At 54.7% G+C, this 26,211-nt stretch overlaps 2 protein-coding genes across 3 annotated transcripts; one reads left to right on the top strand and one right to left on the bottom strand.

Annotated features, from left to right (window-relative positions):
* The first annotated feature begins 2,830 nt into the window (after positions 1-2,830).
* Positions 2,831-16,200, top strand: ARHGAP33 (Rho GTPase activating protein 33). 2 transcript variants are annotated; one of them, XM_016194220.2, is made up of 21 exons: positions 2,831-2,961; positions 6,026-6,123; positions 6,200-6,284; positions 6,631-6,711; positions 6,812-6,949; positions 7,360-7,452; positions 7,954-8,076; positions 8,164-8,241; positions 8,340-8,406; positions 8,490-8,549; positions 8,654-8,806; positions 8,883-8,985; positions 9,682-9,826; positions 9,907-9,989; positions 10,066-10,173; positions 11,356-11,501; positions 12,134-12,287; positions 12,374-12,519; positions 12,596-12,670; positions 13,838-14,521; positions 14,612-16,200. In XM_016194220.2, exons 1-21 carry the CDS (start codon positions 2,956-2,958, stop codon positions 15,865-15,867), a joined length of 3,882 nt encoding a protein of 1,293 aa, XP_016049706.1. In that variant the 5' UTR covers positions 2,831-2,955; the 3' UTR covers positions 15,868-16,200. The 2 variants fall into 2 exon arrangements, with proteins under 2 accessions (XP_016049706.1, XP_060041762.1); XM_060185779.1 differs by having other exon boundaries at positions 2,874-2,985.
* A 48-nt stretch (positions 16,201-16,248) lies between these two features.
* On the bottom strand, positions 16,249-24,765 carry LOC132532861 (inactive serine/threonine-protein kinase TEX14-like). Its single transcript, XM_060172244.1, has 15 exons — positions 24,633-24,765; positions 19,930-20,080; positions 19,491-19,656; positions 19,261-19,415; positions 19,105-19,165; positions 18,904-19,028; positions 18,715-18,807; positions 18,070-18,399; positions 17,838-17,989; positions 17,570-17,763; positions 17,403-17,475; positions 17,250-17,317; positions 16,989-17,162; positions 16,526-16,575; positions 16,249-16,441 (listed from the first exon to the last, which is right to left on the bottom strand). The coding sequence occupies exons 1-15, from the start codon at positions 24,763-24,765 to the stop codon at positions 16,345-16,347; spliced, it is 2,022 nt and encodes a 673-aa protein (XP_060028227.1). The 3' UTR covers positions 16,249-16,344.
* Positions 24,766-26,211: the final 1,446 nt, after the last annotated feature.

The raw sequence follows: 26,211 nt of genomic DNA on the forward strand, positions 1-26,211 counted from the left end.
ATCACAGGAGGTGAAGCAGGTCTGCAGGTGTCTATCTTTCTCTCCCCCTCTCTGTCTTCCCCTCCTCTCTCCATTTCTCTCTGTCCTATCCAACAACGACGACATCAACAATAACTACAACAACAATAAAAACAACAAGGGCAACAAAAAGGAAATAAATTTAAAAAATAAATAATATATTTTAAAATTATTTATTTATTCATGAGGAAGGTAGGAGGAGAGAAAGAACCAGCCACTGTGCCACCTCCCGGACCACAAATAAATAAAATCTTTAAAAAATTAAAAAAGAAAGAGAGGGAGAAACCTGCAACACTGTTCCAGTTGGAGAGGGGGTTTGAACCTGGGTCCTTGCACTTGGTAATGTGTTAGCTCAACCAGGTGCACCATCACCTAGCACCCTACTTTTTAAATTATTTCTTATTTATCAGTGAGAGAGATCAGAGGAGGGAGAAAGGGGACCAAAGCATCACTCTGGTACATGCACTGCTGAGGACTGAATTTAGGACCTCAGGCTTGAAAGTCCAGTATCGTACTTAACCTCCCAGGCCACAGAATTTATCACCTAATATTCAGGAGTTTGGGGTTGTTTTTTTTTTTAAGTAGTTTTCTTTTAATCCATGAATTATTTATTTATTTGATAGAGACAGTGAAATCAAGAGAGAAGAGGCAGATAGAGGGAGAGGTCCCTCATAACAAAACACAGTCCCTTTTGCTCCTTTGCCTTGGACTTGACATTCTGAACTAGTTCTGTTCTCATTGTGGCTGGATGTAACCTATCTACAATAAATAGTCTCTTCTGCTATTTTAGCTGAAGGGAGAAAGAGAGAGAGAAGAGAGACACCTACAGCACAGCTTCACTGCTCGTGAAGCTTCCCCCCCCCCCCCCCCCCCACTGCAGGTAATGACCAGGCGCTTAAAACTCAGGACCTTGTGCATTGTAACATAGTCGCTGGGGTTGGGTTCCTGCACAATGACTCCACTGCTCCTGGTGGCCATTTCTTTCTTTTTCTTATAGAAACAGAGGAGAGATGGAAAAAAGACACTTTTGAGAGGCCAGGTGGTGGCGCAGCTGGTTAAGCACACACATCTATGCACAAGGATCCAGGTTGAAGCCCCTGGTCCCACCTGCAGGGGGAAAGCTTCATGAGTGGTGAAGCATGGCTTCAGGTATCTCTGTCTCTTTTCCTCTCTGTCTCCCCCTCCCCTCTCAATTTCTCTCTGTTTCTATCTGATAATAAAATTAAAAGAAAAAAGAGAGACACATACAGAATTTCACCACTCCTGGAGTCTCCATAGAGATCAGGAACTTGAACCTGGGTCCTTCCTTATGCATGGTAACATAGGCGCTCTACCCAGTGTGCCCACCACCCTAGATTTATTTTATTTATTATTTATTGGATAGAGACAGAAATTGAGAAAGAAGAGGGAGGTAAAAAATGAGAAGGAGAGATACCTGCAGCACTGCTTCTCTGCTCATGAAGATTTTCCCTTGCAGGTGGGGACCAAAGGTTCAAACCCAGGTCCTAGCGTATTGTGACATTTGTACTTAACCAAGTGCACCACTGCCAAGCTCTTCTTCACCCTCTGGATTTATCTATTTGTTAACGAGAGAGAGAGGGAGAGGGAGAGTGAGAGAGAATGAGAACATCATAGCATCACTACGGTGTATGTAATTCCAGAGATCAAACTTGGGACCTCATACTTTGAAGTCCACATCTCTAGCTATCATGCCACCCCCTGGTTGCTCCCACTGACCTTTGAGATTCATGTGCCTAGTGTTTTTATTTTATATTTTACCAGAGTATTGCTTAGCTCTGGCTTATGGTGGTGCTGGAGATTGGACCTGGGACTCTGGATCCTCAAGCATAAGCCTTTTTGTATAGCCATTATGCTGTCTCCCCTGATTCTTTCCCCATGTTCTGGTTACTGACATACCCACAGATTAAGTGAAATTACCTTTTAAAGTGAGGACCCTATTGAGGACATGACTGATTCCTTTGGAAAGGATATTACAGTGTTCTTGCTCTGTTAACAGCAATGACAGTAGGAGTTGGATTTATGGAAGGCATGACCATGATTTAGCACTGTGGATTAAAGCCATTATAAGAAGAGTCAAGATCTGTAGGCCAGTCGGTCTGTACTAAGTAGAGAAAAAGGAGACAAAGGAAATATCCAGTAAGGCAGGGTAGCAGAGTGCCTAGAGTTCCTGGCAGGGCATCAGAGTCAACTGAAAATCGTCCTTGGGGTTGGGGAGACTGCTTAACGGTTATGCAAAAAGACTTTCATGCCCGAGGCACCAGAGGTCCCAGGTTTGATCCCTAGCACCACTATCGGCCAGAATTGAGCAGTGCTCTAGTTTGAAAAGAAAAGGCAAATGGTCCATGGTTCGGTGGGCGCGGTCAGGGTTAGAGATGACAAAGAGGAGCTAGAGGATTGACTGAAGAAGAACTGTTTGAGGATGGGGAAAAGTCATGAGGTCCTGAGAGAATCCAATTAAGAGTGTCAGCGGAGCGGTCACTGAAAATGGACCAAGGAGAACACGGATTGCTTAGCGCTTGGCGGTGTTGGAAGCTCAGCATAAAGGACCTGGGGGTGTGTCCCAGAAGGTGAATGACAGCCAATGAAAAGCAGCAGTGGGCGTGGCGCTGTCAAACTTCGGGGGGCGGGACCGAAGAGACCTAGCCTGGGACCAGGACCAAGCCGAAGCCAATGAAAAGCCCCATGGCGGACGGAGCGGCAAAGAGAGAAGCCAATAAGAAGCGGCGCCGCGTCCCCACCGCCGCCCTCCCCTGTAGGGCGCGCGCCTAAGCCTCGGGCAGCCGTTAGGGGCGGGGCCTGCAGCCGCCCGCGCGCCGCTCGCGCCCTCCCCTTTGTGTCGCCATGGCGGCGGCAGCGGCTACGAGGACGGCGAGCGAGGGGTTGAGCGCGGCCGGCGCCTGAGGAGGCGACTCGACCATGGTGGTGAGGGGGCCCACGTGGCCGTCGGTCCGTCCGCGCGTCGGTCTGTATGCGCGCGGCCCCGCCCCGAGCGCCCCGCCCCCGGCCCCGCCCGAGCCAGCGGCCTGCGCCGCCCCTCACCCTCCGAGGCGCTCGGCCCAGTCCCGGGGGCCAGGCCGGGGCCTCAGACCTCGCTGCCGCCCCGCCCCTCAGCGCGCGGCCCGGCCCGCCGAGGCGGCTGCCGCCGAGCGGCCTCGGGGGCAGGGAGGGGGCCTCCGCGGGGGGCTGCGGGGCGCCCGGGACGCCTCAGCCGCGCCCAGCCCGCAGCAGCCTCCCGCTCAGCCCCTCCGGCCCTCCCGCGCCCCCGTCCTCCCCCGCCGGCCGCACCCGCAGCCCGACCCTTTTCCTCCCCTCGGGGCCATTCTCGCCCCGTCGCGGCTCCGCCCAGCCAGCCGGCGCGAGCCTCGGCCTCCCGCCTGCTCCCCACAGCCGCCGCCTGCTCCTCGCGCCCCGGGGCCTCTCCATCTTCTCGCGCTCGGGCTCCGCCCTCCACTCACCCCCGTCTCGCACCCTTGACAGACACGCACCCTCGCTGGCCGCCCCACTGGCTCCAGAGCAAGAGTCACATCCCACCTTCCATGGGGGGACAGCTGAGGGCCAGACCCAAGGATGAAGTCGGGGTTGTCGGGATCTGAAGGAGGGGAAACTAGAGCCTCGCTGGAGGCAATCCCCATTTGGCAGCTTGTTGAGTTTTTTGTTTTTTTTTTTAATTATTGGCTAGAGGCAGAAATTGAGAGGGGAGGGAGAGTGACAGAGAGACACCTGCAGCCCTGCTTTACTGCTCATAAGCTTCCCCCCTGCAGGTGGGGACCGGGGACTTGAACCTGGGTCTTTGCGCACTGTAGTGTGAGCGCTTAACCAGGTGCTGGTTGATTTGTTCATCAGATTCTGACGCTGGGCATTGGGACCCGAATAGAAACCAGGCGCACCCCCCTCCCACCCACAGACTCACACACACCACCACCACCACCACCACCGCCGCCGTGAGGGGCAGCAGTTCTGTGCCCAGCTTTGTGCTGCACAGTGATGGGCAACTCAGGACTCAAGCCCAGAACCTGCAGAGGTCACATCCAGTGGGGAAGGTGGCCCACTTGTCACCAGACAGTGATGTTGCCAAGTACTCAGGGCTGTGGTGGGGGGGACCTCCTACAGGAGCCTCGGGGCATGGAGGAGTCAGAGTCACCCACACAGCCAGAAGGGTCCTGGAGAACTTCCAAAAGGAAGGAGTGAGAGACTTGAGACTTCAGAAGTGGAGAAGAGGGTGTGAAGAGTGTATTCTGAGAAGGGAATAGTCTAGAAAGAGAAGATGGTGGTTTTGCTTCTTTTTAAAAAATATTTATTTATTCCCTTTTGTTGCCCTTGTTTTATTGTTGTAGTTATTATTGTTGTTATTGATGTCATCGCCGTTGGATAGGACAGAGATAAATGGAGAGAGGAGGGGAAGACAGAGGGGGAGAGAAAGACAGACACCTGCTGACCTGCTTCACCACTTGTGAAGTGACTCCCCTATAGGTGGGGAGCCAGGGGCTCAAACCAGGATCCTTCAGCTGGTCCTTGCACTTTGTGCCACCTGCGCTTAACCCGCTGCCCTACCGCCCAACTCCACCCCCTTCTTTTCTTTTTAACTTAAAACAGTCTATTGGTATCAGAGATTTGGTGATAATTCCTTATATATTATTATTATTATTTAGAAGTTTGAGAGCTCCGGGAGTAGAAGTGATAGTGAGAGACTGGGCTGGCTAAGAGATAGTTACCAGTGAACTCAGACTTTTATCTTGAAGACAACAGGGAGCCTTTAAAGGTCTGTGATTATTTTTTTTCACCACTCCCATTACCAAAGGTCTGTGTCCCTATCCCCAACCCATAGATAACCACTATAGTTCTTCTGTGGTCTTGAAAACAGGTTAACTTCTATTTTTTCCACATTCGTATACGTGGTCTGTGAATTTTTTTTTTTTTTGAAACAAAAGGGCAGACTTGTGTGTTGTGAAAATTATACAGCTCGGTGTGACTGGAAGGGGGATGCTAAAAGTAAGACTATTTAGATGGGAGCTATGATGATCCAGATATTGATGATCAGACCAGGGAGGGGCACATGGGAGATGTGTGGACTCTGCAGAGGATGCAGGATACAGGCTTTTTTTTTTCTTCCTTTGTTTTATTTTTCATAGAACAGAAATTGAGAGAAGGGAAAATAGGGAAAGAGAATAAGTGGCACTGGAAGCTCTGCTTCACTACTTGTGAAGCTTCCCTCAGCAGGTGGGGAGTGGAAGCTTGAACCCGGGTCCTTGCATGTGGTGGCACATACACTAAACTGGATGGACCACTGCCTGGCCCCTACAGGAGGGTTTTCATTAAAGAGAGATGGTGTGGGAGGTAGCACAGTGGATAAAGCACTGCACTGGAAAACTGAGTTAGATCACTGGCATCATATATGTTGGAGTGATCCTCTGGTTCTCTCTCCCTCTCATATTATTAACAAATAAATAAATAGTTTTAAAAAATATCAAAAAGGGGAGTCAAGTGGTAGCACAGCGGGTTAAGCACAAGGGTGCAGGGGAGTTGCTGCAGGGGAGTTGCTTCACAATCAGTGAAGCAGGTCTGCAGGTGTCTATCTTTCTCTCCCCCACTCTGTCTTCCCCTCCTTTCTCCGTTTCTCTGTCCTATGCAACAACGACGACATCATCAACAATAATTACTACAACAAGAAAACAACAAGGGCAACAAAAGAGAATAAATATTTTTTAAAAATTTATAAAATATATCAAAAAGATGGTGACAGCATGCTCTCTCCCTGCCTCAGCCACTTCTTACTTACACATGCACACACACACACACACACCAGGCCACACAAGAAGACTTGTGCTCACCCAGAGCCTCACCTCCCCCTGACCTGCCTTTCTAATGCTTGTTCAGGACAGTGTGTGGAGCTGTTCAGGCCACTAGGCCCAGGCTGGCAGATAACAATGCTCTCGTTGTCCCTCTGCTCCATCTCTGGGGTCCTCTGATTCCTCTTTTTGCTCCATAGGCTCGCAGTACTGACAGCCTGGATGGCCCAGGGGAAGGCTCAGTGCAGCCCCTGCCCCCCACTGGGGGGCCCAGTGTGAAGGGGAAGTCTGGGAAGAGGTGAGCTGAGGGAGAGGCTCAGCTTAGGAGGGGGCCAAGTGCAGGAGCCCATAGTGATGTGTCACCCGTCCCCCAGACTCTCAGCTCCTCGAGGTCCCTTCCCCCGACTGGCTGACTGTGCCCATTTCCACTACGAGAATGTTGACTTCGGCCACATTCAGGTAGGGGACTTTTCAACCAGGTGGGAAACTGAGACCCACCCAACTCTGAATGCCTATCGGGGGACTTCACCCACAGAACTATCCCTGGAGCTGGCCACTACCCATCAGTAGCAGAAATGGTAGGGTGGGAGGGGAGAGCTCTTTTATGAGCTCAGTCAGCAACTGTGCTCGCTATTGTTAGTGGTATACTCTGTACCAGGACCCTATGTTATGCAGAGACATCACCAGGCCCTGCCCCTGGGAGACCCGGTCAGGGGACACAACCCATCCCTGCAAAGGGCTAACCCAGAATTCAGGGCTGGGACAAAAGTGAGCCCCTCCCCTGGGCCTTTGCTTTCATCTGCAGCTCCTACTGTCTCCAGAGCGTGAAGGCCCCAGCTTTTCAGGAGAGAATGAGCTTGTGTTTGGGGTGCAGGTGACCTGTCAGGTGAGGCCACCCCTGCCTCTCATGTAGCCTTGTACACTGGTCACCATGGTCCTCAGTGTAACAGGGCTACTGCTCCTCTCTGTCCCTCCCAACCCCATAGGGTCGTTCCTGGCCAGTTCTCAGAAGTTACGATGATTTCCGGTCCCTGGACACCCACCTCCACCGGTGCATATTTGACCGGAGGTTTTCCTGTCTCCCAGAGCTTCCCCCACCCCCAGAGGGTGCAAGGGCAGCCCAGGTAATCTTGTCCTGCCTTAGCCATGGTGTCTTCATCAGTCACGTGAAGTCATTAGGTTGGGCAGAGGAGATAGATAAATATTCCAACACGGAGTCTCTACCAATCAAAATGGAAAAGCCCAGAATGGAGAGACCTTAGAACCACAGAAGGGTTCTGGAAGTCCCCTCTCATTTTAGGATCACAGGGAATTCCAAGCGGTTCCATGGGTGGGTCAGCCTGCTCAGCCCAATGACGACCCACAGGAACCTGGCACAGCCCACTGATGTGGCATGCTGTCACTACCTCAGAGCAGTACCCGGGCACTCCGGCTGGACTTCAGCTCTGCCCAGCTGCAAGCTAGGGTAGCACAGAGGGCAGTGGGCTCTCTTCACATCTCCTCACAACAGCCCATCCTGGCAATCTGCCCCCAGATGCTGGTGCCACTGCTGCTGCAGTACCTGGAGACCCTGTCGGGACTGGTGGACAGTAACCTCAACTGCGGGCCTGTGCTCACCTGGATGGAGGTGGGCGGGGGTCCGGGGGCTGAGATTTGGGAGTGAGAGAGAGGCACGACTTCTGAGGAGCGAGATCTCCTGGGAGAGTGTGTAGGCACAGGGAAGAAAGGAGCCTGAGTGGAGGAGGCGCTGGTATTTCGGTGCCTGTGTGGGCGCCTGCCTGTGAGAGAACAAGTGTGTGTGCTAGTAGGTATCAGGCTGTGGGGATGTGAGGACTTCAAGGTACAGCAGTTAAAAATAGGGCTGGCCAGAACTCTCCGGAGGCTTGGCGGAGACTAGCTTAAGCTAGAGGGTTTTCAGTAGCAAATGTGCAGTGTCTACCATGGAGGAGGCTGCGGGCTATGAGAAGGAAGGGGTTTCCTTTGGGAAGGGGCAGGAATGCTGGTGTTGGGCAAATAGCTTTGGGTGACTGGGGCACAGGCCATGGCTTCCTCTGGGGATGGCGGAACTCCTCCATCTTTACCATCACCTCCTTCTGGCCTCCCCATACCGCCTCCACCTCTATCTCAGCTGGACAACCATGGCCGGCGCCTGCTCCTCAGCGAGGAGGCCTCACTCAATATCCCTGCGGTGGCTGCTGCCCACGTAGTTAAGCGCTACACAGCCCAGGCACCTGACGAGCTGTCCTTTGAGGTGAGTCTCTGGGTTAGTGGGTCCCAGCTGGGCTGCCACTCCTCCTGCTCCTTCTGAGCCCTGCTTCTTTCCCATGCCTCCTCACAGGTGGGAGACATTGTCTCTGTAATTGATATGCCACCCACGGAGGACCGGAGCTGGTGGCGGGGCAAGAGAGGCTTCCAGGTGACCCTGGCTCTGGGCACGGGGGGGGGGGTGGACAGGTGGACAGAGGCACTGTGTCAGCAACAGCTGCCCAGCCACTGACCCTGGACTCTCTTCAGGTTGGTTTCTTCCCCAGTGAGTGTGTGGAGCTCTTCACAGAGCGGCCGAGTCCAGGACTGAAAGGAGGTAAGTGCTACAGGCTATAAGGGGAGGCCCTGCCACATCCTTTGCCTCCCACCCACCTTTTCCACCCACCATTCACTCCACAGATGCTGATGGTCCTCTGAGTGGTGTCTCATCTGCCCAAGGTGTCTCCTCTCTGACCTCAGGTAATGGAAACAAGGGGCCAGGGTCCTGCCCGACCCCCCCACCCCCGTACTCCACCAGTTTGGTGGCTACACTGATGCTGTGTGACCTGCCTCTTCCCTGCCAGCTGTGCCCCGGCCACGTGGCAAGCTGGCTGGCCTTCTCCGCACCTTCATGCGCTCTCGCCCTTCTCGCCAGCGGCTGCGGCAACGGGGAATCCTGAGGCAGAGGGTGTTTGGCTGCGACCTCGGGGAGCACCTCAGCAACTCAGGCCAGGATGGTGAGGCCCCCAGCCCACCTGCCCAGCCCATCCAGGATCCACCTGCCCAGCCCTGACCCCCACTGCTTTCTCCCAGTTCCCCAGGTGCTTCGCTGCTGCTCTGAGTTTATCGAGGCACATGGGGTGGTGGATGGAATCTACCGGCTCTCAGGCGTGTCATCCAACATCCAGAGGCTCCGGTGAGGGCCTTCCCTCAAGCCCTTCTTTCCACAAACCTTTACTGAGTGCCATCTCTGGTCTAGGTCTTGTGCCCTATGCTGGAGACACAGAGTCACTGGGAATTAGCAAAGACAGGACTGGACCAAGACTGGGGCAGGGAAGGCTTCCTTGATGAAGTGGCACCCCAGCTGGGGCCTGAAAGTTGAGACCAGAATTAGTATTCAAAGCAGAGGGATCAGCCTTCACCAAGCACCTGCCACATGCCCTGCACTAGACACTGGGGACACTGATGAGTGACAAGCAGAGGCTCCCACCCTCTTGGGGCTCATGTGCTGGGGGAAGACAAGCAAGGAAGCGAGAGTTTACTAGCAGGTGACAAGTGCTGTGGAGAATAGTAGAGTGGGGACAGGAGGGTCACAGTGATAAATGGGGGAGTTACAGTTTTAGGCAGGTGGGCACAAAAGGCCTGCTGGGAGAGCATTTTCTCTGGAGCAGGTAAAGGGTGGAGTTGGCTGGGTAGCCACAAATAGAACCACCTCCCATAAAGCATTGGTGTCCTTTGTGGAAAGAGGCACCCCCTTTTGGACACACAACACACCCCCTTGTTGACAGGGTTGGTTTGGAGGGCTGTACCCACTTGTGGACACCTGGATGTGGGGTAGGAGGCCATAGCCAGGTGAGCCACCTGACACTTCTCCTTGACTTGCTGGCTACAGGCATGAGTTTGATAGTGAGAGGATCCCCGAACTGTCTGGCCCCGCCTTCCTGCAAGACATCCACAGTGTGTCCTCCCTTTGCAAGCTCTACTTCAGAGAGCTGCCAAACCCCTTGCTCACATACCAGCTCTACGGGAAGTTCAGCGTGAGTAGAGGCACTGATGAGGCTAGAGGGTGCTGGGAGGCCTTGGGCCCAGCCCCCATCATGCCTGTCCCCAACCCTAGGAAGCCATGTCGGTGCCTGGAGAGGAGGAGCGCCTGGTACGAGTTCACGATGTCATCCAGCAACTGCCCCCGCCACACTACAGGTAAGCTAGGAGGGTGGAGGTAGGGCTCTGGTGGTCCCCAGGGAGTCAAGGCTCAGGTGTCTCTGTCTATCCCCAGGACCCTGGAGTACCTGCTGAGGCATCTGGCCCGCATGGCGAGACACAGCGCCAACACCAGCATGCATGCCCGTAACCTGGCCATTGTCTGGGCACCCAACCTGCTGCGGTAAGCTGGCCACCCATCAGCCTACCCACCTCAGCCCCCTCCCACTGGCTAGGCCCCAGCCCCCACTCTCAGCTCCAGTAAAACAGCAGGATGCTGGTCTCACATTCACTAGGGGAGATGGACCGTCAATCTCATCCACAAGGAAAACATCTACTGGTAATGAGAAAGATTATAAATCAGGGATGGGAGATGTCCTGGGTTGTGGCATTTTCAGTTTTTCAGATAAGAGTGAAGGGAGGTTTCAATTTGAAGGTTTCTATGGCCAGCAGCAGTTTGATGATAACCAAGACAGGTAGATGAGGGAGGGGTCTTGGTGCAGTGAGGAACCTTTGTGGCTAGAACATTCTTCTGGGGAGACAGATAAGGACATAACTTAGAATAGGTGGTATAGCAGAGGATGGGTGTAAGAACTGTTGGGACAACTAACCAAAGACAAATGTAGAGAAAGAACATGGTTTACAATGTGACATAAGGTGGCTGGGGATAAAGACTCCAATGGGAAGGCAACATCTGGGCCAAGAGTTACAGAAGGTGAGGGAGGAACCTCTGGATATCTGGGGAAAGCAAACAGACCGGGAGCAGCCAGCACAAAGGTCCAGGTGCTGGCTCATTGCCGGGAGGGAGGGAAGGCCAGTGTGGCTGGAACTAAGAGTGAGTGGCCTGAGGGAGGTGACAGCCAAAGAGGTGATGGGGAATAAGATAGAGGTGTGACTTGCAGGCAGCAGGTCATAGTGAGATGGCTCTAAGCCAGCAGAGCCCAGCTCTGACTCGGGTTCACAGACTCCCTTAGGCTACACACAGGAAGAGGTTGCTGTGGTATGTGTGTAATTGGTGGGGGGGGTGGATGGAGGCTGGACCAGGGGTCAGAGCAGTGAAGAATTTAGATTTTGGATATGTTTGGTGGCTGGAGCCATAGCACATAAATTACATGCAGGGGTGGCAGGGGTTGAGAGAAAGAGGGGTCAAAGGTAATTCCAAAGTGTTTGGCCTGAGCTTCTAGAACTACACTGGCCAATATGAGGAAGGTGGGGGGGGGGTAGAGAACAGAACTGGGGAAGAGTTCTAGATAGCTCAGAAGTGATGCGTGAGTCATTGCTTCCATGAGCCCCCCTACCTTATCTACCCAGAACCCACTAGATGGACTCAAGGCACCTTCTTCCCTGCCCCCACTGTCTCCCCCAGGTCCATGGAGTTGGAGTCAGTGGGGCTGGGTGGGGCAGCAGCCTTCAGGGAGGTGCGCGTGCAGTCGGTGGTAGTGGAATTCCTACTTACCCATGTGGATGTCTTGTTCAGTGATACCTTCACCTCTGCTGGCCTTGACCCTGAAGGTAGGCCCCTCCTACCCCCTGATGTTCTGACTAGTGACCCCTTATTGTCAGGGCTGCAGAGGGAGGGCGAGCGGGCTCCCAGCCCCATCCCTGCCCCACTGGAGCTGGACCTCCCCACTGGCTCCTTGAGGACCCCGCCCCGGCCTCTCCCTCCCCTCCCCACCCTTCTCATTTCAGCTCCTACGCTCAGGATCCCCTCTTCTTGGCCCGGACATCGTTCTTCCTTCACCCCTTATAGCTCCTGGGGCATTTGGGGCCATGGGTCCACCTGGGAGTAGGTGGGAGGTCCCCAGACTTGACCCCGTCCCGGCCCCTCCCAGAATCCCTGCCCTGCCCCGGACCCCAGCCCAGTCAGGAGTCAGCACATCGGAGTGCCCTCTGGCCCGAGGTAACTGAAGCCAGAGCCGCTGCCCTCGCTGGCTGCTGGGAGCTGCCTCCTCATCAGCTCGTTCTGCCTCACTCCTCCTCCTCACCTGCCTGCCACCCACCCATCCCACCTGACCCGCCCGGCCCTCTGCCTTGCCAGCCCGGGTGGGCATGCTGCGGGGCCGGGGCTTGGGCTGTCGCGCTTGGCTTTGCTGTGGCCTTAGATGGCCCCTAGGCTGACCACCACCCCTCTCCCCACTCCCCAGGCCGCTGCCTCCTCCCCAGACCCAAGTCCCTTGTGGGCAGCGGGCCCTCCACTCGCTTGCTGACACTGGAGGAAGCCCAGGCACGTACCCAGGGCCGGCTAGGGACATCCACAGACCCCACGGCTTCCAAAGCCACGGCTTCACCTGTGGATAGGTGAGTTGGATGCCTTGGGGAGGAGAGGGGTCCATCTGAAGGTCCCATCTTCTCAGACTGCCTCCCCACTCTCCCTCCAACCCCAGGAGGAAAGGAGAGAGAGGTGAAAAACCGCGGAAGACTGGGGGCAGCAGCTGGAAGACCTTCTTTGCACTGGGCCGGGGCCCCAGCATCCCCCGAAAGAAGCCTCTGCCCTGGCTGGGGGGCACCCGTGCCCCACCACACCCTTCAGGTCAGAGACTGGGCAACTGGGGTGGGGGGTGGGAGGGTAGTGGAGTACCCGGTGACCCTCCTACCTCTTACTGCAGGCAGTCGCCCTGACACAGTCACACTGCGATCTGCCAAGAGCGAGGAGTCTCTGTCATCACAGGCCAGCGGGGCTGGTGAGCATGGGGTCCACCTGTGCCTGAGTGGAGCTTGTGGGGAGGCAGCTGGGTTGGGCTCCATGTGTACTTCAGACATGGACATCATAAGTAGGGCATTCTTTCTTTCTTTCTTTCTTTTAAGATTTTATTTATTTATTTATTATTTCTTGGCTAGGACAGAGAGAAATTGAGGGGGGTGGAGAGGGGAAGATAGAGAAGGAGAAAGAAAGATAGACATCTGCAGACCTGCTTCACTTGTAAAGTGACCTCCCCCCCAGCTGGCTTGAACTGGGATCCTTGTTCAGGTCCTGAGACTTAGTACTATGTGCACTTAACCTGATGTGTCACTGCTCAGTCCCCCCCCCTTTTACTCATTTTTCTACTGGCGTAAGATACAATGAGTTGGATGAAATATCATGTTTGGTTCATGACACATTGTCATGCATATATTCAGGGTCCTTTCAGTCTTTTACTGATTCCTTTAGAAAAAAATTACTGAATAATAGTATGAGTGTCCCTGAATCCCAGGCCAAGCTGTCCCTCCTCCTCAGTGTCTCCCCCCCCCATGGGCATGTCCCAGGGCTGGTAGCCTCAGCCTGTGCTTCTGAGGTCCTGTCATATCATATAGCTGGTCACATTGCAACTTTAAAAAGCTGTCCCACAAAACAGGGTACTCTACTGTGTGAAGCCTGACCTTCCCACTCAACTCCCTCACACGTGCCGCCCACTGTGCTCTAAGCACCTCTGCCTACTCCTCCTGTCACACTAATATTCCCCATGTGGGTGTATCTCTGGGTTCGCTGGTCTGTCCAACCAGCTGGGTCTGGGGACTCTGGTGAGCATCCCTGCCACACCCACACCCAGACTATAGAGTCCACTCAAGTTCAGCTTCACAGGACAAGGCCTACCTGATTCCCAAACACAGTTGCTTGTGTCATCCTGTTGATCTCTTGCTGACATCCTGGGGCTCGTTAGACCTCATCCTCCACCTCTGAATCCGGGATAGACTTAACCCTTAGTTCCTTTATCTCCCCCCGAGTCTGAATAGCCGGCTCTGGACTCAGAGCCCTAGGCACCTTAGTGAGATAGTGCCTCTGCATGCTGTTTATTTCCCCAGTCTGTGGGCTGTTCGCCCTACTCTGTTGTGTGGCTGTGGCAAGTTCTAACCCCTAGCTGCCCTTCCAGGCCTCCAGAGGCTGCACAGACTACGGCGCCCTCACTCAAGCAGTGATGCTTTCCCAGTGGGCCCAGCACCTGCCGGTTCCTGTGAGAGCCTGTCCTCCTCTTCGTCCTCCTCCTCTGAGTCTTCTTCCTCTTCCAAGTCCTCCTCCTCTGAGTCCTCAGCAGCTGGGCTGGGGGCACTTTCAGCTTCCCCCTCACACCGGACCTCAGCCTGGCTAGATGATGGCGACGAGCTGGACTTCAGCCCACCCCGTTGCCTAGAAGGGCTGCGAGGGCTTGACTTTGACCCCCTCACCTTCCGCTGCAGCAGCCCCACACCGGGGGACCCAGCACCTCCAGCCAGTCCAGCACCCCCAGCCCCTGCCTCTGCCTTCCCACCTAGGGCGACCCCCCAGGCCCTCTCGCCACGTGGGCCCACCAGCCCTGCCTCACCTGCTGCCCTGGACATCTCAGAACCCCTGGCAGTCTCAGTACCGCCTGCCGTCCTGGAGCTGCTAGGGGCTGGGGGGATGCCTGCCTCAGTCACCCCAACACCAGCCCTCAGCCCCAACCCCAGCCCCAGTCTGCGCCCCCACCTCATCCCCCTGCTGCTGTGTGGAGCTGAGACTCAGCTGAGTGACACCTGCCAGCAGGAGATCTGCAGCAAATTGGCACTTCCTGGTCCCCGGGGAGTCCCAGGCCAGCAAGGTGAGTTCTGCCCAGTCCAGCCCACACCCTCTGGGTCCTGAGGCAGCCTGGGAGGCCCTGCTGACCCCTCTTTCATTCCTCTCTCTGTAGGTCCTGGTGTGGAGTCACCACTACGGCCCCCTCCCCTGTCCCTCCTGCGCCCTGGAGGGGCCCCACCCCCACCCCCCAAGAACCCAGCACGCCTCATGGCCCTGGCCCTGGCTGAGCAGGCTCAGCAGGTGGCCCAGAGACAGAACCAACAAGAGCATGGGAGCACTCCATCTGCATCCCGCTCCCCTTTCTGCCGCTCCCTGTCCCTGGAGGTAGAACCTCCAGGATCTGCAGGGAGTGGGCTGACGCTCCACTCCTTAGCCCACCCTGGTGCCTGGGCACCAGGACCCCCACCCTCCCTACCAAGGCAACAAAGTGATGGGAGCCTGGTCAGAACCCCGAGGCCCCTGGGGACCTCAAGGAGGGGATTTAGGGGCCCCACCCAGGCCAGTGCCCAGCTCAGGGCAAGTAGGGGGTTCAGGGGTATGCTAGAGACAGCACCCCAGTTTCCATGTCCTGTTCCCTCACAGGTTCCCACCCCTGGTTTCTTCTCCTCACCCCCCCGGGAGTGTCTGCCACCCTTCCTTGGGGTCTCCAAGCCTGGCTTGTATTCCCTGGGCTCCCCACCCTTCCAGCCCAGTTCCCCAGCCCCAGTCTGGAGGAGCCCACTGGGTCCTCCTACACCACTCGACAGGGGAGAGAACCTGTATTATGAGATTGAGACTGGTGAGGGGTCTCCCTACTCTGGCCCCAGCCGCTCCTGGAGTCCCTTTCACTCTATGCCCCCTGACAGGCTCAATGCCTCATATGGCATGCTCGGCCAGTCACCACCACTCCACAGGTCCCCCGACTTCCTGCTCAGCTACCCACCACCCCCTGCCTGCTTTCCCCATGACCACCTTGGGTACTCCACTTCCCAGCACTCTGTCCAGCGCCCCACCCGGCCTGAGCCCCTCTATGTTAATCTAGCCCTAGGACCCAGGGGTCCCTCACCTGCCTCGTCCTCTTCCTCCTCTTCTCCTGCTCATCCCCGAAGCCGCTCAGATCCTGGTCCTCCAGCCCCCCGCCTCCCCCAGAAGCAGCGGGCTCCCTGGGGCCCTCATACCCCTCACAGGGTACCTGGGCCTTGGGGCCCTCCTGAGCCACTCCGGCTCTATCGGGCAGCCCCGCCAGCCTATGGGAGAGGGGGCGAGCACCTCCGAGGATCCTTGTATAGGAATGGGGGGCGAGGAAGGGAGGGGGCTGGTCCCCCACCTCCCTACCCCACTCCCAGCTGGTCCCTCCACTCTGAGGGCCAGACCCACAGCTACTGCTGAGCCAGAGCTGGGAGAGACCTACCTCCCATCCCTCCCTCTTAAAGATCTTGGTCCAACCCAATCCCATGTTTTGTATTTTGAGCCCCCAACTTCCTACCCCAGGTTTCTAACTTTGTAACTTCTGATGTGGGTCCCTTACCTGGTCCATAGCTTCCTGCCCTGCCACCTCCCCCATCCTGGGGGCTCTTGCACAAATCTGAGGAGCATCCTCCCTCCTTCCCTTTCACTCCAGGAACCCCCAGCATGTCTTGACCTATGCACAGGGGGTATCTTCCCCCACATACCCTACTAAACCATCTGAAAGAATTAGTGAATAAAAATGGTGAAAATGTGGCTGTTAGCATCATGCTGGGTCCAGTTCTGAATAAAGAGGCAGCTAGCTGGGTTGGTTTATCATTTTATTTCCTTATTATTTATCTAAGTGCCAAGTAGGGGGATCACTCCTGGGATGTCGGCAGAGAGGAAGCCGTAGGCATCCTAAGAGTCATTGTCAGGAGCAGGATTGAGGCTGGGTCTGTCTCTGATTTGGTCTCCACCTTGGAGCTCTGCTAAGATCTCCTCCAGCAGATCCATCCTAGGGGGCAGTGGGAATGGGTGGATTGGGGGTTACCTCAGGGATGAGCAAGGTCCTTCCCCCTCAACAGGGCCCACTTCTCACTTCTGCAGACTGGAGAAGAGACCTCCTTCTATCAGCTCGGTACTGGGTGCCTGTGGGAGGATAGGCTGGAGCTGCCACACAGGCCTGGGGGTGGGAGGGCAAGGGCTGGGCTTGGGCTCCGTGAAGAGTGACCTTCCGGCCATCTTGCCACCAGGTCCCACCCTACAGCCTCCTGTGGGTCAACAGGCAAAGGTGGGTTCACAGGAGAGGGGTCCAGCAGGGAAGTCCTGTGTGTGCCTCACACAGGGCTGAGAATTCCCTCTCAAATTGCTCCACAGAGCCCTGGACACCAGCAGGCAGGCAGGGTGCTTCGGCGCCACAGGTCAGTGTGGGAATATTTGGGGCCCCTGGGGGCCTTTGGTCAGAAGAAAGGCATCCACAGAAGTTGGGGCTGAGAAGGACCTGGAGAGAGGGACCTCAGTTATGGGGTGGAGGGTCCCACAGGGCCCTGGGGTGTTCATACCGTCAGGGGGGGCTCCAAGCAATAGGACAGGTGGGCCCTGGCTGGGGGGGCGTGGCTTAGGCAGAGGCTGGGGCTGGAATTCAGGCTGCTGGCTAACATCAGGCTGCTGCTAGAGGCCCAGGTTACACCCCTCTGGACGCCACTGTAACCTTTTGCCTCAGGGGTCTCCAGAACCTGTAGAGAGTGCCGGCAGGGCTGGCAGGGATGCCCAGGTGGGCCCCAGCTCCCTCAGTTCTTCACATCCCTTGTCCTGGCTCTTACCTGGAGAACAGGGGACACAGACTCTGGCTTAGTCTTGGTGCTGGGAGCCACTTTGCAGCACAGTGTCTCTGTGGGGACAGAGCAGCTAGTTGGAATGGGGAGACACATACCAGTTGCTTTCTGCACTGGAACCCCCCCTCCCTGCCCTCTGACCTGCTGGGGAGCCCTGGGCTGCAGGGCACAGTGTAGTGCATTCCAGAGGGGGACCCAACCCCGGAGCCGAGTCCTGTGAAAGCAGGCTGGTGGGACAGGGGCCCTACCCGAGGTGCCGGGGCTCCCACCCACGGGGCTCCCACCCACCCTACTTGCCCTTGCTGTACCTGGGCCACAGCCTCACGCAGCAGGTATCGAGTGCTCTGCAGGCTGCCCCAGCGGTCAGCAGGCCCAAGGCCCAGCCCAGCCTGAACCAGGGCCCGGTAGGGGGCTGGCACCAGGGGGTCCAGGGTCGGGCTCTCACCTGCCTCCAATTTAGCTTTTACTTCAGGCCCACTTCTCTCAGCCCAGGGCAGCTCTCCTGTGAGGGAAGTATGACTAGAGTACCCAAGTGGGAGGGGTGCCTGAGGCTGGGGCACAAGATCCCTCACTGACCGGTGAAAACCTCCTGGGCCAGTATGCAGAAGCTGTAGAGGTCTGAGGTGGTGGTGGGTGGGTCACCGCAGATGAGCTCCAGAGGTAGCCATGGGTACAGCTCGGGGGGTGGGGGCAGCCCTAGGCCTCCCCAGGGAGAGCCCTGTTGTGACCTGTGGAGGCCACCGAGAGGACTGGTGAGCCAGGAGCCACTGGGCAGGGGACAGGGCAGATAGGCAAGGCAGGCACTGACCTGGGCCAGCTCTGGTGCAGAGGGCGCCCATGCTCCAGACTGCCAACCTTGGCCAGGCCTGGCCGCACCAGCTGCACAGCGTGGGAGCTGAGGCCGCCGTGTGCACGCCAGCGGGCCTGCAGGAAGAGCAGGGCCTCCAGCACCTGCAGTAGGAGGCGGCCAGGTGGCAGGCCAGGCAAAGGATGGGGGCCCTTCTCACTCTGGGCCTGTGGGTGCAGCATGGTGTGCAGGGAGCCCAGCCACACAGGTTCGAAGAGGAGGCGCAGCCCAGACAGGTCAGCTGAGGGGCTGAGAGCCATCAGCAGCAGCAGGTTAGGGTGGTGCAGGGAGCTGGGCAGGAGAGTGGGTCAATGACAAGGCACGGGGCTGAGGGCTGCCCCTGCACATGGACCACACATGCCAGGGATGACAGTCCACACCAGCCACCCGGCAGAGGAGACACTGAATCCCTGGGGTCACATGGCCTGGCAGGACCAGAGCTAGCACCCAGTTCAAATCTCTCCACCCACCTCTCTGTGACCTGTAAGACAGCACACAGGAGGCCCCCTTTCCAGTGTCTATGGGGGAACAGGTAAGATAAGAGAGCTCCCTGCAGGGACTAACCAGGAGTCAGACGACAGGCAGGACAGACTGTGGGCTGGGTACCTGCAGTGCTGGAGGTCAGCCACCAACACGTCGGGCTGGGCTCCAGTTGCCTTCAACTGCCTCACGGTCACAGGGTGGCCCCTCCACAGGAGGCTGCGGAGGGGAGAGAGGAGGGCTGAGGCTTGGTGGCTCTCCTGAGGAGGGGAAGGGAGCTCTGTAGGTAGGGGCAGGTGTGGCGGGTGCTCTCACTTGGCCATGAGGGTGTGGGAGCTGCTCTCGTAGGTGCGGTCAGGCTCGCCCTGGGCTGGCAGCAGCTCCTTGGGGTCCGCGAGGGGTATGCCTGTTACCAACCCCAGAGGCCACAGGCTGCTCAGCTGGGGGTAGGGAGGGAGGACCATGAGGCATGAAGGGGACAGGGGTAGTCCCCATCCCCCCATCCCTCTGGCTTACCCGGCCAAACCCCAAGGCTGGCATGTGGAGAGTTCTCCTGATCTGCTCCGGCCTCAGTGTCCTGGGGTGCAGGGCAGTCCCAGGGTAAGTCTGGGCTAGTTGGACTGGGGGTGGGGGGATGCTGGGCTGGCTTCAGGGGTGTGGACAGTTAGTTACCTGTCTGCTTGTGCCAGCTGCACCAGGGGCAGGGGACCACACAGGCTGTGTCTGGAGCAGGTGGGCAGCCGGCCTAGCATCAAAATGGGCACCAGCTCCCCACCATGCATGAGGGCTGAAACGTGGGCATGGCAGAGCTGTAACAGCTCCAGCATCTGGGAGGGAGGCAGTGTGGTGAGGCGGGGCAGGGTGCTGGTCCGACACTCCATACCACCCAGGTCACTGCTCACCTCCCTGCTCTGCCTGGTGCCACCCTGCTCTGCCCAGTCCCGAGGCGTTCGACCCTGCTGGTCATGCAGACGCAGGTCACCCCCCGCCCGCAGCAGCTGCAGCATCACCAGGCCTCGGCCTGAGAAGGCGCCGGCGTGCACAGGCGTGCTGCCATCCTGGGAACGGCTGTGGGGGAGAGGAGGGCAGGGATTAGAGGTGGCAGGATGTGCACACTGAGGGATGGAGGGATGAGAGGGGTCACTGTAAACATGGGGGCAGCTGTCAGGATTGGTGGAGGTCTTTGAGAGAACTACTGTAAGCAAGGGAGACCCCAGCAGGACCAGGTGGACTGGAAAGAGGTCATGTGGGAGTGAAAGAGGGGCTCTGGGGAAGAGCTCTGGTTCTTTGGGCTTAGGTTCAGGGCCCTGGGAATGTGGGGGTACCGCCACTTGTGCTCACTGGTTGGGGTTGGCGCCATAGGTCAGCAGGTGCTGCACGGCGGAGGTGTGGCCCAGCAGCGCCGAGAGGAAGAGTCCTGTTTGCCCAGCTGAGTTCTCTCCATCTACCTGCTCAACTGAGGGGCAGGCAGGCTCACTCCAGGGCAGATGTCCTAGGGACTTCCAGCAAGACTCCAAACAACTCCCAACCCCACCCCAACCCCCTAGGCCATTCTTGACTGGGTGACCCCTGGCTTCAGGTTCCACCTTACATCCTGGAACCCTCAGCCTCCAATTGCTGGGGCCTCTTGCCTCAGAATCTCCGGAGAACCTTCAGAATCTCCAGAGAATCCTCAGAATCTGTTGAGTTGGGACAAGAAATAACATCTACCTGCTGCACTGACATCTACCCCACATACACACATACTTCAGGAGTGTCATAATCACACAGAAGTGCCCAGGGGCTAGGGGAAGTGGGTTTCAGGAAGCCCACCTTAGAGGAGCCTTGTGCAGTGTCTAGGACTCCCAGCTGGAATCCAGAGTAAAGCCAGCATTCAGTTCTTCAAGAAAAGCAAACTCTGGATCTGATCAGGCAATCTCTCAATTTGATTTTTGAGTGTTACATCTAAGAGCTGAACCCAAGTGGCTAGCTGTTTTACACCCCTCCTCCCATGCCATACCAACCTCCTCTTCCCAGCCTTCTGTTCAGAGATACCTACCTACCCTTCAATTCCACACCTTGAAAGGCCCAAGTTCCTCTCCCTTCAGGCCTACCCTATATGCTCAGGGAGGGTAAATTCAAGATGTCCTTGTCATTGCACTCCTATCACTTGGTACAAGCCAGCTCAGGTTCTGCCACAAAATCCCTCCAAATGAGGTCCATCAGGAACCTCTGAATAAAACATCTGCTGCATCTTATATAGCTCAGCAGAGCATCTTTTACAATGGCACCCTTGCTGGTGTTCTGCATTTGTCTAGTCCCTCACAAGGATCTTTTTTTTTTTAATTTTAATGTTTATTTTCCCCTTTGTTGCCCTTGTTTTTTTATTGTTGTTGTAGTTATTATTGTTATTGTTGTCATCGTTAGGACAGAGAGAAATGGAGAGAAGAGGGGAAGACAGAGGGGGAGAGAAAGACACCTGAAGACCTGCTTCACTGCCTGTGAAGCGACTCCCCTACAGGTGGGGAGTTGGGGGCTCGAACCGGGATCCTTACGCCAGTCCTTGCACTTCCCGCCACATGAGCTTAACCCGCTGTGCTACCTCCCGACTCCCACAAGGATCTTTTAAAGACACAAATCGTTAGGGGCTGGGCAATGGTGCACCTGGTTAAGTGCACACATTACAGTGTGCTAAGACCTGAGTTCAAGGGGATCGGGTTAACCGCAAGGACTGGTATAAGGATCCCGGTTTGAGCCTCGGCTCCCCACCTGCAGGGGGTCACTTCACAAGTGGTGAAGCAGGTCTGCAGGTGTCTATCTTTCTCTCCCCCTCTGTCTCCCTTCCTCTCTCGATTTCTCTCTGTCCTATCCAACAACAACAGTATCAATGGCAAAAATAACAATAAGCACAACAAGGGCAACAAAAAATGGGGGAAATGGTCTCCAGGAGCAGTGGATTTGTAGTGCAGGCAGCAAGCCTCAGCAATAACCCTGGAGGGGAAAAAACAAACAACAACAACAACAACAAAAACCTGGGTTCAAGCCCCTATCCTCACCTGGAAGGGGGAAGCTTCATGAACAGTACTGTAGGTCTCTCCTCCCTCTCTCCCTCTCTCTCCTTCTCTCTTTTTCTCTCTCTCTCCTTCCCCCTTGTTATCTGTCTTTATCCAATTAATATATCACAAATTGTTTGAGGGCCAGGCGGTGCTGCACCCAGTTGAGCACACACATTACTATGTGCAAAGACCAGGGTTCAAGTCTCCCCACCTGCAGGAGAGAAACTTAACAAATGGTGAAGCAGTGCTGTAGATGTCTCTATTATTTTATTACTGGAGAGAGAGAGAGAGATTGAAAAGGAATGAGGAGAAAGAGAGGGGGGAAGGAGAGAGAGGGGGAGAGAGAGAGAGAGACCTGTAATACTGCCTCACTACTTGTGAAGCTTCTTCCCCAACCCCCTGAAGTGGGGACCTAGGGCTAGAACCCAGGTCCATGCACATTATAACATGTGCCATTAACCAGTTGCTTAGCCCCAATCAATCTCTCTCTCTCTTAAACATTTTATTTATGTGGCGGATAGGAGGAGAGAGAAAAAGAACCAGACATCGCTCTGTTACATGTGCTGCCGGGGATTGAACTTGAGACCTCGTGTTTGAGAATCCAATGCTTTATCCACTGTGCCACCTCCTGGATCTCTCTCTCTCTACCTCCCTCAACCCTCTCACACAATATCTCTCTGTCCTATCAAACAAAAATTTTAAAAATCACACAAACTTTTTCACAATAATTATAATGATCAATTTATATACAGATGATCCTATAGAACCTGTTCTAAAACCAACAAAGAAGATGGCAAAGCTTATTTTATTATATTAGTATGACCTTTTTTCCAAAACTAGATGAGGATTTCCAGAACCGGCAAATGAAATTCCACTTATGATTATATATATCAATTCTACTTATGATTATATATGCAAAATACCTGAACAAACTCAAAGACCTAGTGAGGGAACCTAGGCAATATATTCCAAGAAAGCTAAGATGATTCAACATAAGAAAATATATCAACATAATAAAACATATTCATGGGCTAAAGGACAAAAATTACAGGATTCGGTCGGTAGCAGTAGGTTAAGCGCATGTGGCACAAAGTGCAAGGACCAGCTTAAGGTTCACGGTTGGAGCCCCTGTTTCCCCACCTGCAGGGAAGTCGCTTCACAGGCGATGAAGCAGGTCTGCAGGTGTCTATCTTTCTCTCTCCCTCTCTATCTTCCCCTCCTCTCTCCATTTCTCTCCGTCCTACCTAATAATGATGACATCAATAACAACAGTAATAATAACTACAACAATAGTAAAAAAAACAAGGGCAACAAAAGGGAAAATAAATGTAAAAATTTTTTAAAAAATCTTTCTAAAAAAAGGACAAAAATTACATTTAATCGGTAATTTTAAAAAATTGGTAAATCTCAATACCAATCATTAGCAAAAAGTAAATAATGAATAAAATCACTAAGAATATATGAAAACTGCCTTACCTGATATTAGAAACCAAACCTATTGCAAACAAGACACTTAATGGAAAAGCGTAGTAGACTCAATGTAAATGGACATCAAGAGATGCCCACTGATGACACAGTTTGGGAGTAATGCCTAACACCTGACAAGAAAAAGAAGCTAGCCTTTAAAGGTTTAAGACTGAGACCAAGATGTCATGCTCTTCAGACAGCAAAAATAAGTAAGTAAACAAGTAAATAAATAATCAACAAACTATCACAACTATCAAACAAGTTCAGAAAGCAGTCAGATATACAATTTACAAAAGGAAATGAAAATGGAAACTGATTAGTATCTGTTTCCTGCTCATAGTTCCACTGGTTTTCCATTACACAGAAGGAAATCCATACTATTTTTCTTTTGTGCCTCCAGGATTATCTTTGAAGCTGGTGCCAGTACTATGAATCCACTGCTCCTAGCTGCCATTTTTACTTTTTTTTTTTCCTATTTTATTCAAGAGGACAAAGAGAAATTGAGAGATGAGAGGGAGATAGAGAAAGACAGAGTGGGCCAAGTGGTGGCACATCTGGTTAAGAGCACACATTCAAGTGTGTAAGGACCCAGGTTTAAGCCCCTGGTCCCCACCTGCCGGGGAAAGCTTCATGAGTGGTGAAGCAGTGCTACAGGTGTCTCTCTGTCTCTTTCCCTCTCTATCTTCCCTCCCCTCTCAATTTCTCTCTGTCTCTATCCAATAATAAACAAATAATATAGATACCTTCAGTCCTGCTTTACCGCTCATGAAGTGCCCCTACTTCAGGTAGGGGGTGGGGGCTTGAACCCCAGTCCTTGTGGGGGTCCTTGCGCATAGTACTGTGCATTTAACTAGGTTCACCACTGCCCAGCCCCTGAAATCCGTACTTTGTTTGAGGCCCCTCTCTGTTTCTGCTTGTTGTTTCTAGCAGATTCAGTGTTGCCCTGAGTCCCCCTGCTTGCTGTTGTTGCTACTGAAACACACCTAGTCTGTTTGGACTTCAGAGGTGTGTGTGTGTGTGTGTGTGTGTGTGTGTGTGTGTGTGTGTGTGTGTGTGTAGCCAGCTTCACCCAAGTGCAACTCCACTGCTCCTGGGTCAACTTTTTCATACCTTTTGTTTTATATGAGAGACAGAGACAGAGAAACACCACAGCACCACTCCATCATCTATGAAGCTTCCACTGATGCCATTTATGGTGCTCCCACTTGGTGCCAGGGCTCCAAGCACATAATAAAACTGTATTGTGCCAGGTGGACTATTACTCAGTCCATCCAGAGCCTTTGTAGTAACCATTCCATCTTCCTGAAGTGCTTTTCCCCCAACTATTTTGCATGATTTGTTCCTACACTGTGGAACTCAAGTATCATGTCCCAGTGCGTCTTCCTCATCCTCATCACTTTCTTAGTAAACTCCCATAATTGGTTTCTTTCTCAGGCTGACCCCATTCACCCTAAATACTGTCACATACAGGTCTGACGCAGCATGTGCCTGGCACACAACTGGCCAACTGATGCCACCCCTTCCTAGAAGCCAAACCCTCACCTGTCCGCAGGAGCCGGACGAGGCCCCAGCCTGGGCCCCCGGCTACAGCCAGGCGATGCAGGCGGCCCACCTGGGTTTCTGGATCCTGAACGGAGCCCAGCTCCACAGGCAAGTGAGAGGGCAGCGAGGGCATCTGTGGGCTCTGGGATCAGCTCCTGGCCAGGAACCAGCTGAGGGTTTTCATGTGGGCAGGGAAGAGTGAAGTGTCTCTGGGGCAGTAAAGACAGAGCTGGCTGTGAGTGAGAGGGGGGCAGTGTGAGAAAGAGGGCAGGGGAGACAGCATAATGGTTATGCAAACAGACTTTCATGCCCAAGGCTCCAAGATCCAGGGTTCAATCCTCCACACAGCATATACTACAAGCCAGAGCTGAGCAGTGCTCTGGTAAAGAAGAAAAAAAGACAGACAGACAGACAGACAGAGAGAGAGAAAGGAAAACAGAGAAAGAGAGAAATTAAGTTAAGTAAATTTGGGGCCTGGGAAAGCTATCTTTAGTAATCTAAATGTCTGGGAGCGGCACACCTGATTAAACACACACATTACAATGCTCAAGGACCCCGGTTCGAGCCCCTGGTCCCCACATGCAGGGAGGAAGATTCACGAAAGGTGAGGCAGAGCTGCTGCAGGTGTCTCTGTCTCTCTCCCTATCTCCCTCTCCTCCTTTCAGTTTCTCTCTGTCTCTATCCAATGATAAATAATTTAAAAAATAATTTTTTAAAAGGCAAGGGGTAAGAATCTAGCTGTGTAGAGTCTGAGGAGTCGGAGCTGAAGGGGATTTATGGTTGAGGGTTGGACACTGCAGGGGGCTGGGGGTGTACGGGGTGGGGGGGGGGGTTGGGTGGAGCCGGGTATCTGGAAACTCAGAGGAAGGGGGGTTTGAGAGTCAGGGCCTGCGAAGATGGGGTCTTAGGGGGCCAAGGGGCAGGTTCAAGGTGGGAGAAGGACAATCCATGGCCAGGGCTGGGGCAGGGCCGTGGTGCAGGAGGAGGAGCCCGGGCTGTAGAGGGTCCTGGGTCTGACTAAGGGGCGGGGCGGCCTGAGGGCGGGGTCTGGGCCCGGGGGCGGGGCCTAGCGGGGAGCCCTGCGTCCAGTAAGCTCAGAAGGTTCCAGGGCCCAGTCCCTCCAGGAGACTTTGCACCTACCGTTGGTGCCCACAGTGATCACCACGTGCCTGCCTCGTGACCCTGGCGTGCTCGCACTGCAGGTCAGGCTGGAGTCTTGGGCGCATGCGCATCGATGACTTCCTCCCCCCCCCAGCCTCTGCGCTTGCGCAATCGCTTTCCTCCCCTGGGTTGCACCCCTGTACCCTGAGGTGAGTTGATGGGGACAGCAGTCATTTCTGAGGCACACCTACAGGCTGCGTTCTCCGCCCAGCCATCTCTTACCTACTCCCACATACACTTGCGTGAGGTTCTTCTAGAAGGCCAGTGTGCTGCCCGTTGTGCCACTCCACCACTTTGAGGTCCCCGATTAACGTCCCTGGTTTGTCCTCTGCTTGCTTCTCACACCACCCTCCACCCAGCTTTTCCCTCAAGATGTCCCTGCCCCTGTCCCCTCCCTCTGCTTGTCCCCTGGGGCCTT

Source organism: Erinaceus europaeus, chromosome 2 (genome assembly GCF_950295315.1).
Source record: "Erinaceus europaeus chromosome 2, mEriEur2.1, whole genome shotgun sequence".
Classification (NCBI taxonomy): domain Eukaryota; kingdom Metazoa; phylum Chordata; class Mammalia; order Eulipotyphla; family Erinaceidae; genus Erinaceus; species Erinaceus europaeus.

What these genes read in the sequence shown, in the direction of transcription:
- ARHGAP33 (XM_060185779.1), top strand. Translation starts at nt 2,956, where the DNA reads ATGGTGGTGAGGGGGCCCACGTGGCCGTCG. An exon ending in CTGACGAGCTGTCCTTTGAG is followed by an intron (nt 8,077 to 8,163) that starts GTGAGTCTCTGG and finishes GCCTCCTCACAG; the next exon opens with GTGGGAGACATTGTCTCTGT. An exon ending in CAGCAACTCAGGCCAGGATG is followed by an intron (nt 8,807 to 8,882) that starts GTGAGGCCCCCA and finishes GCTTTCTCCCAG; the next exon opens with TTCCCCAGGTGCTTCGCTGC.
- LOC132532861 (XM_060172244.1), bottom strand. Translation starts at nt 24,765, where the DNA reads ATGCCCTCGCTGCCCTCTCACTTGCCTGTGGAGCTGGGCTCCGTTCAG. An exon ending in GCACCAGGCAGAGCAGGGAG is followed by an intron (nt 19,416 to 19,490) that starts GTGAGCAGTGAC and finishes CCTCCCTCCCAG; the next exon opens with ATGCTGGAGCTGTTACAGCT. An exon ending in CTGCACCAGAGCTGGCCCAG is followed by an intron (nt 17,990 to 18,069) that starts GTCAGTGCCTGC and finishes TGGCCTCCACAG; the next exon opens with GTCACAACAGGGCTCTCCCT.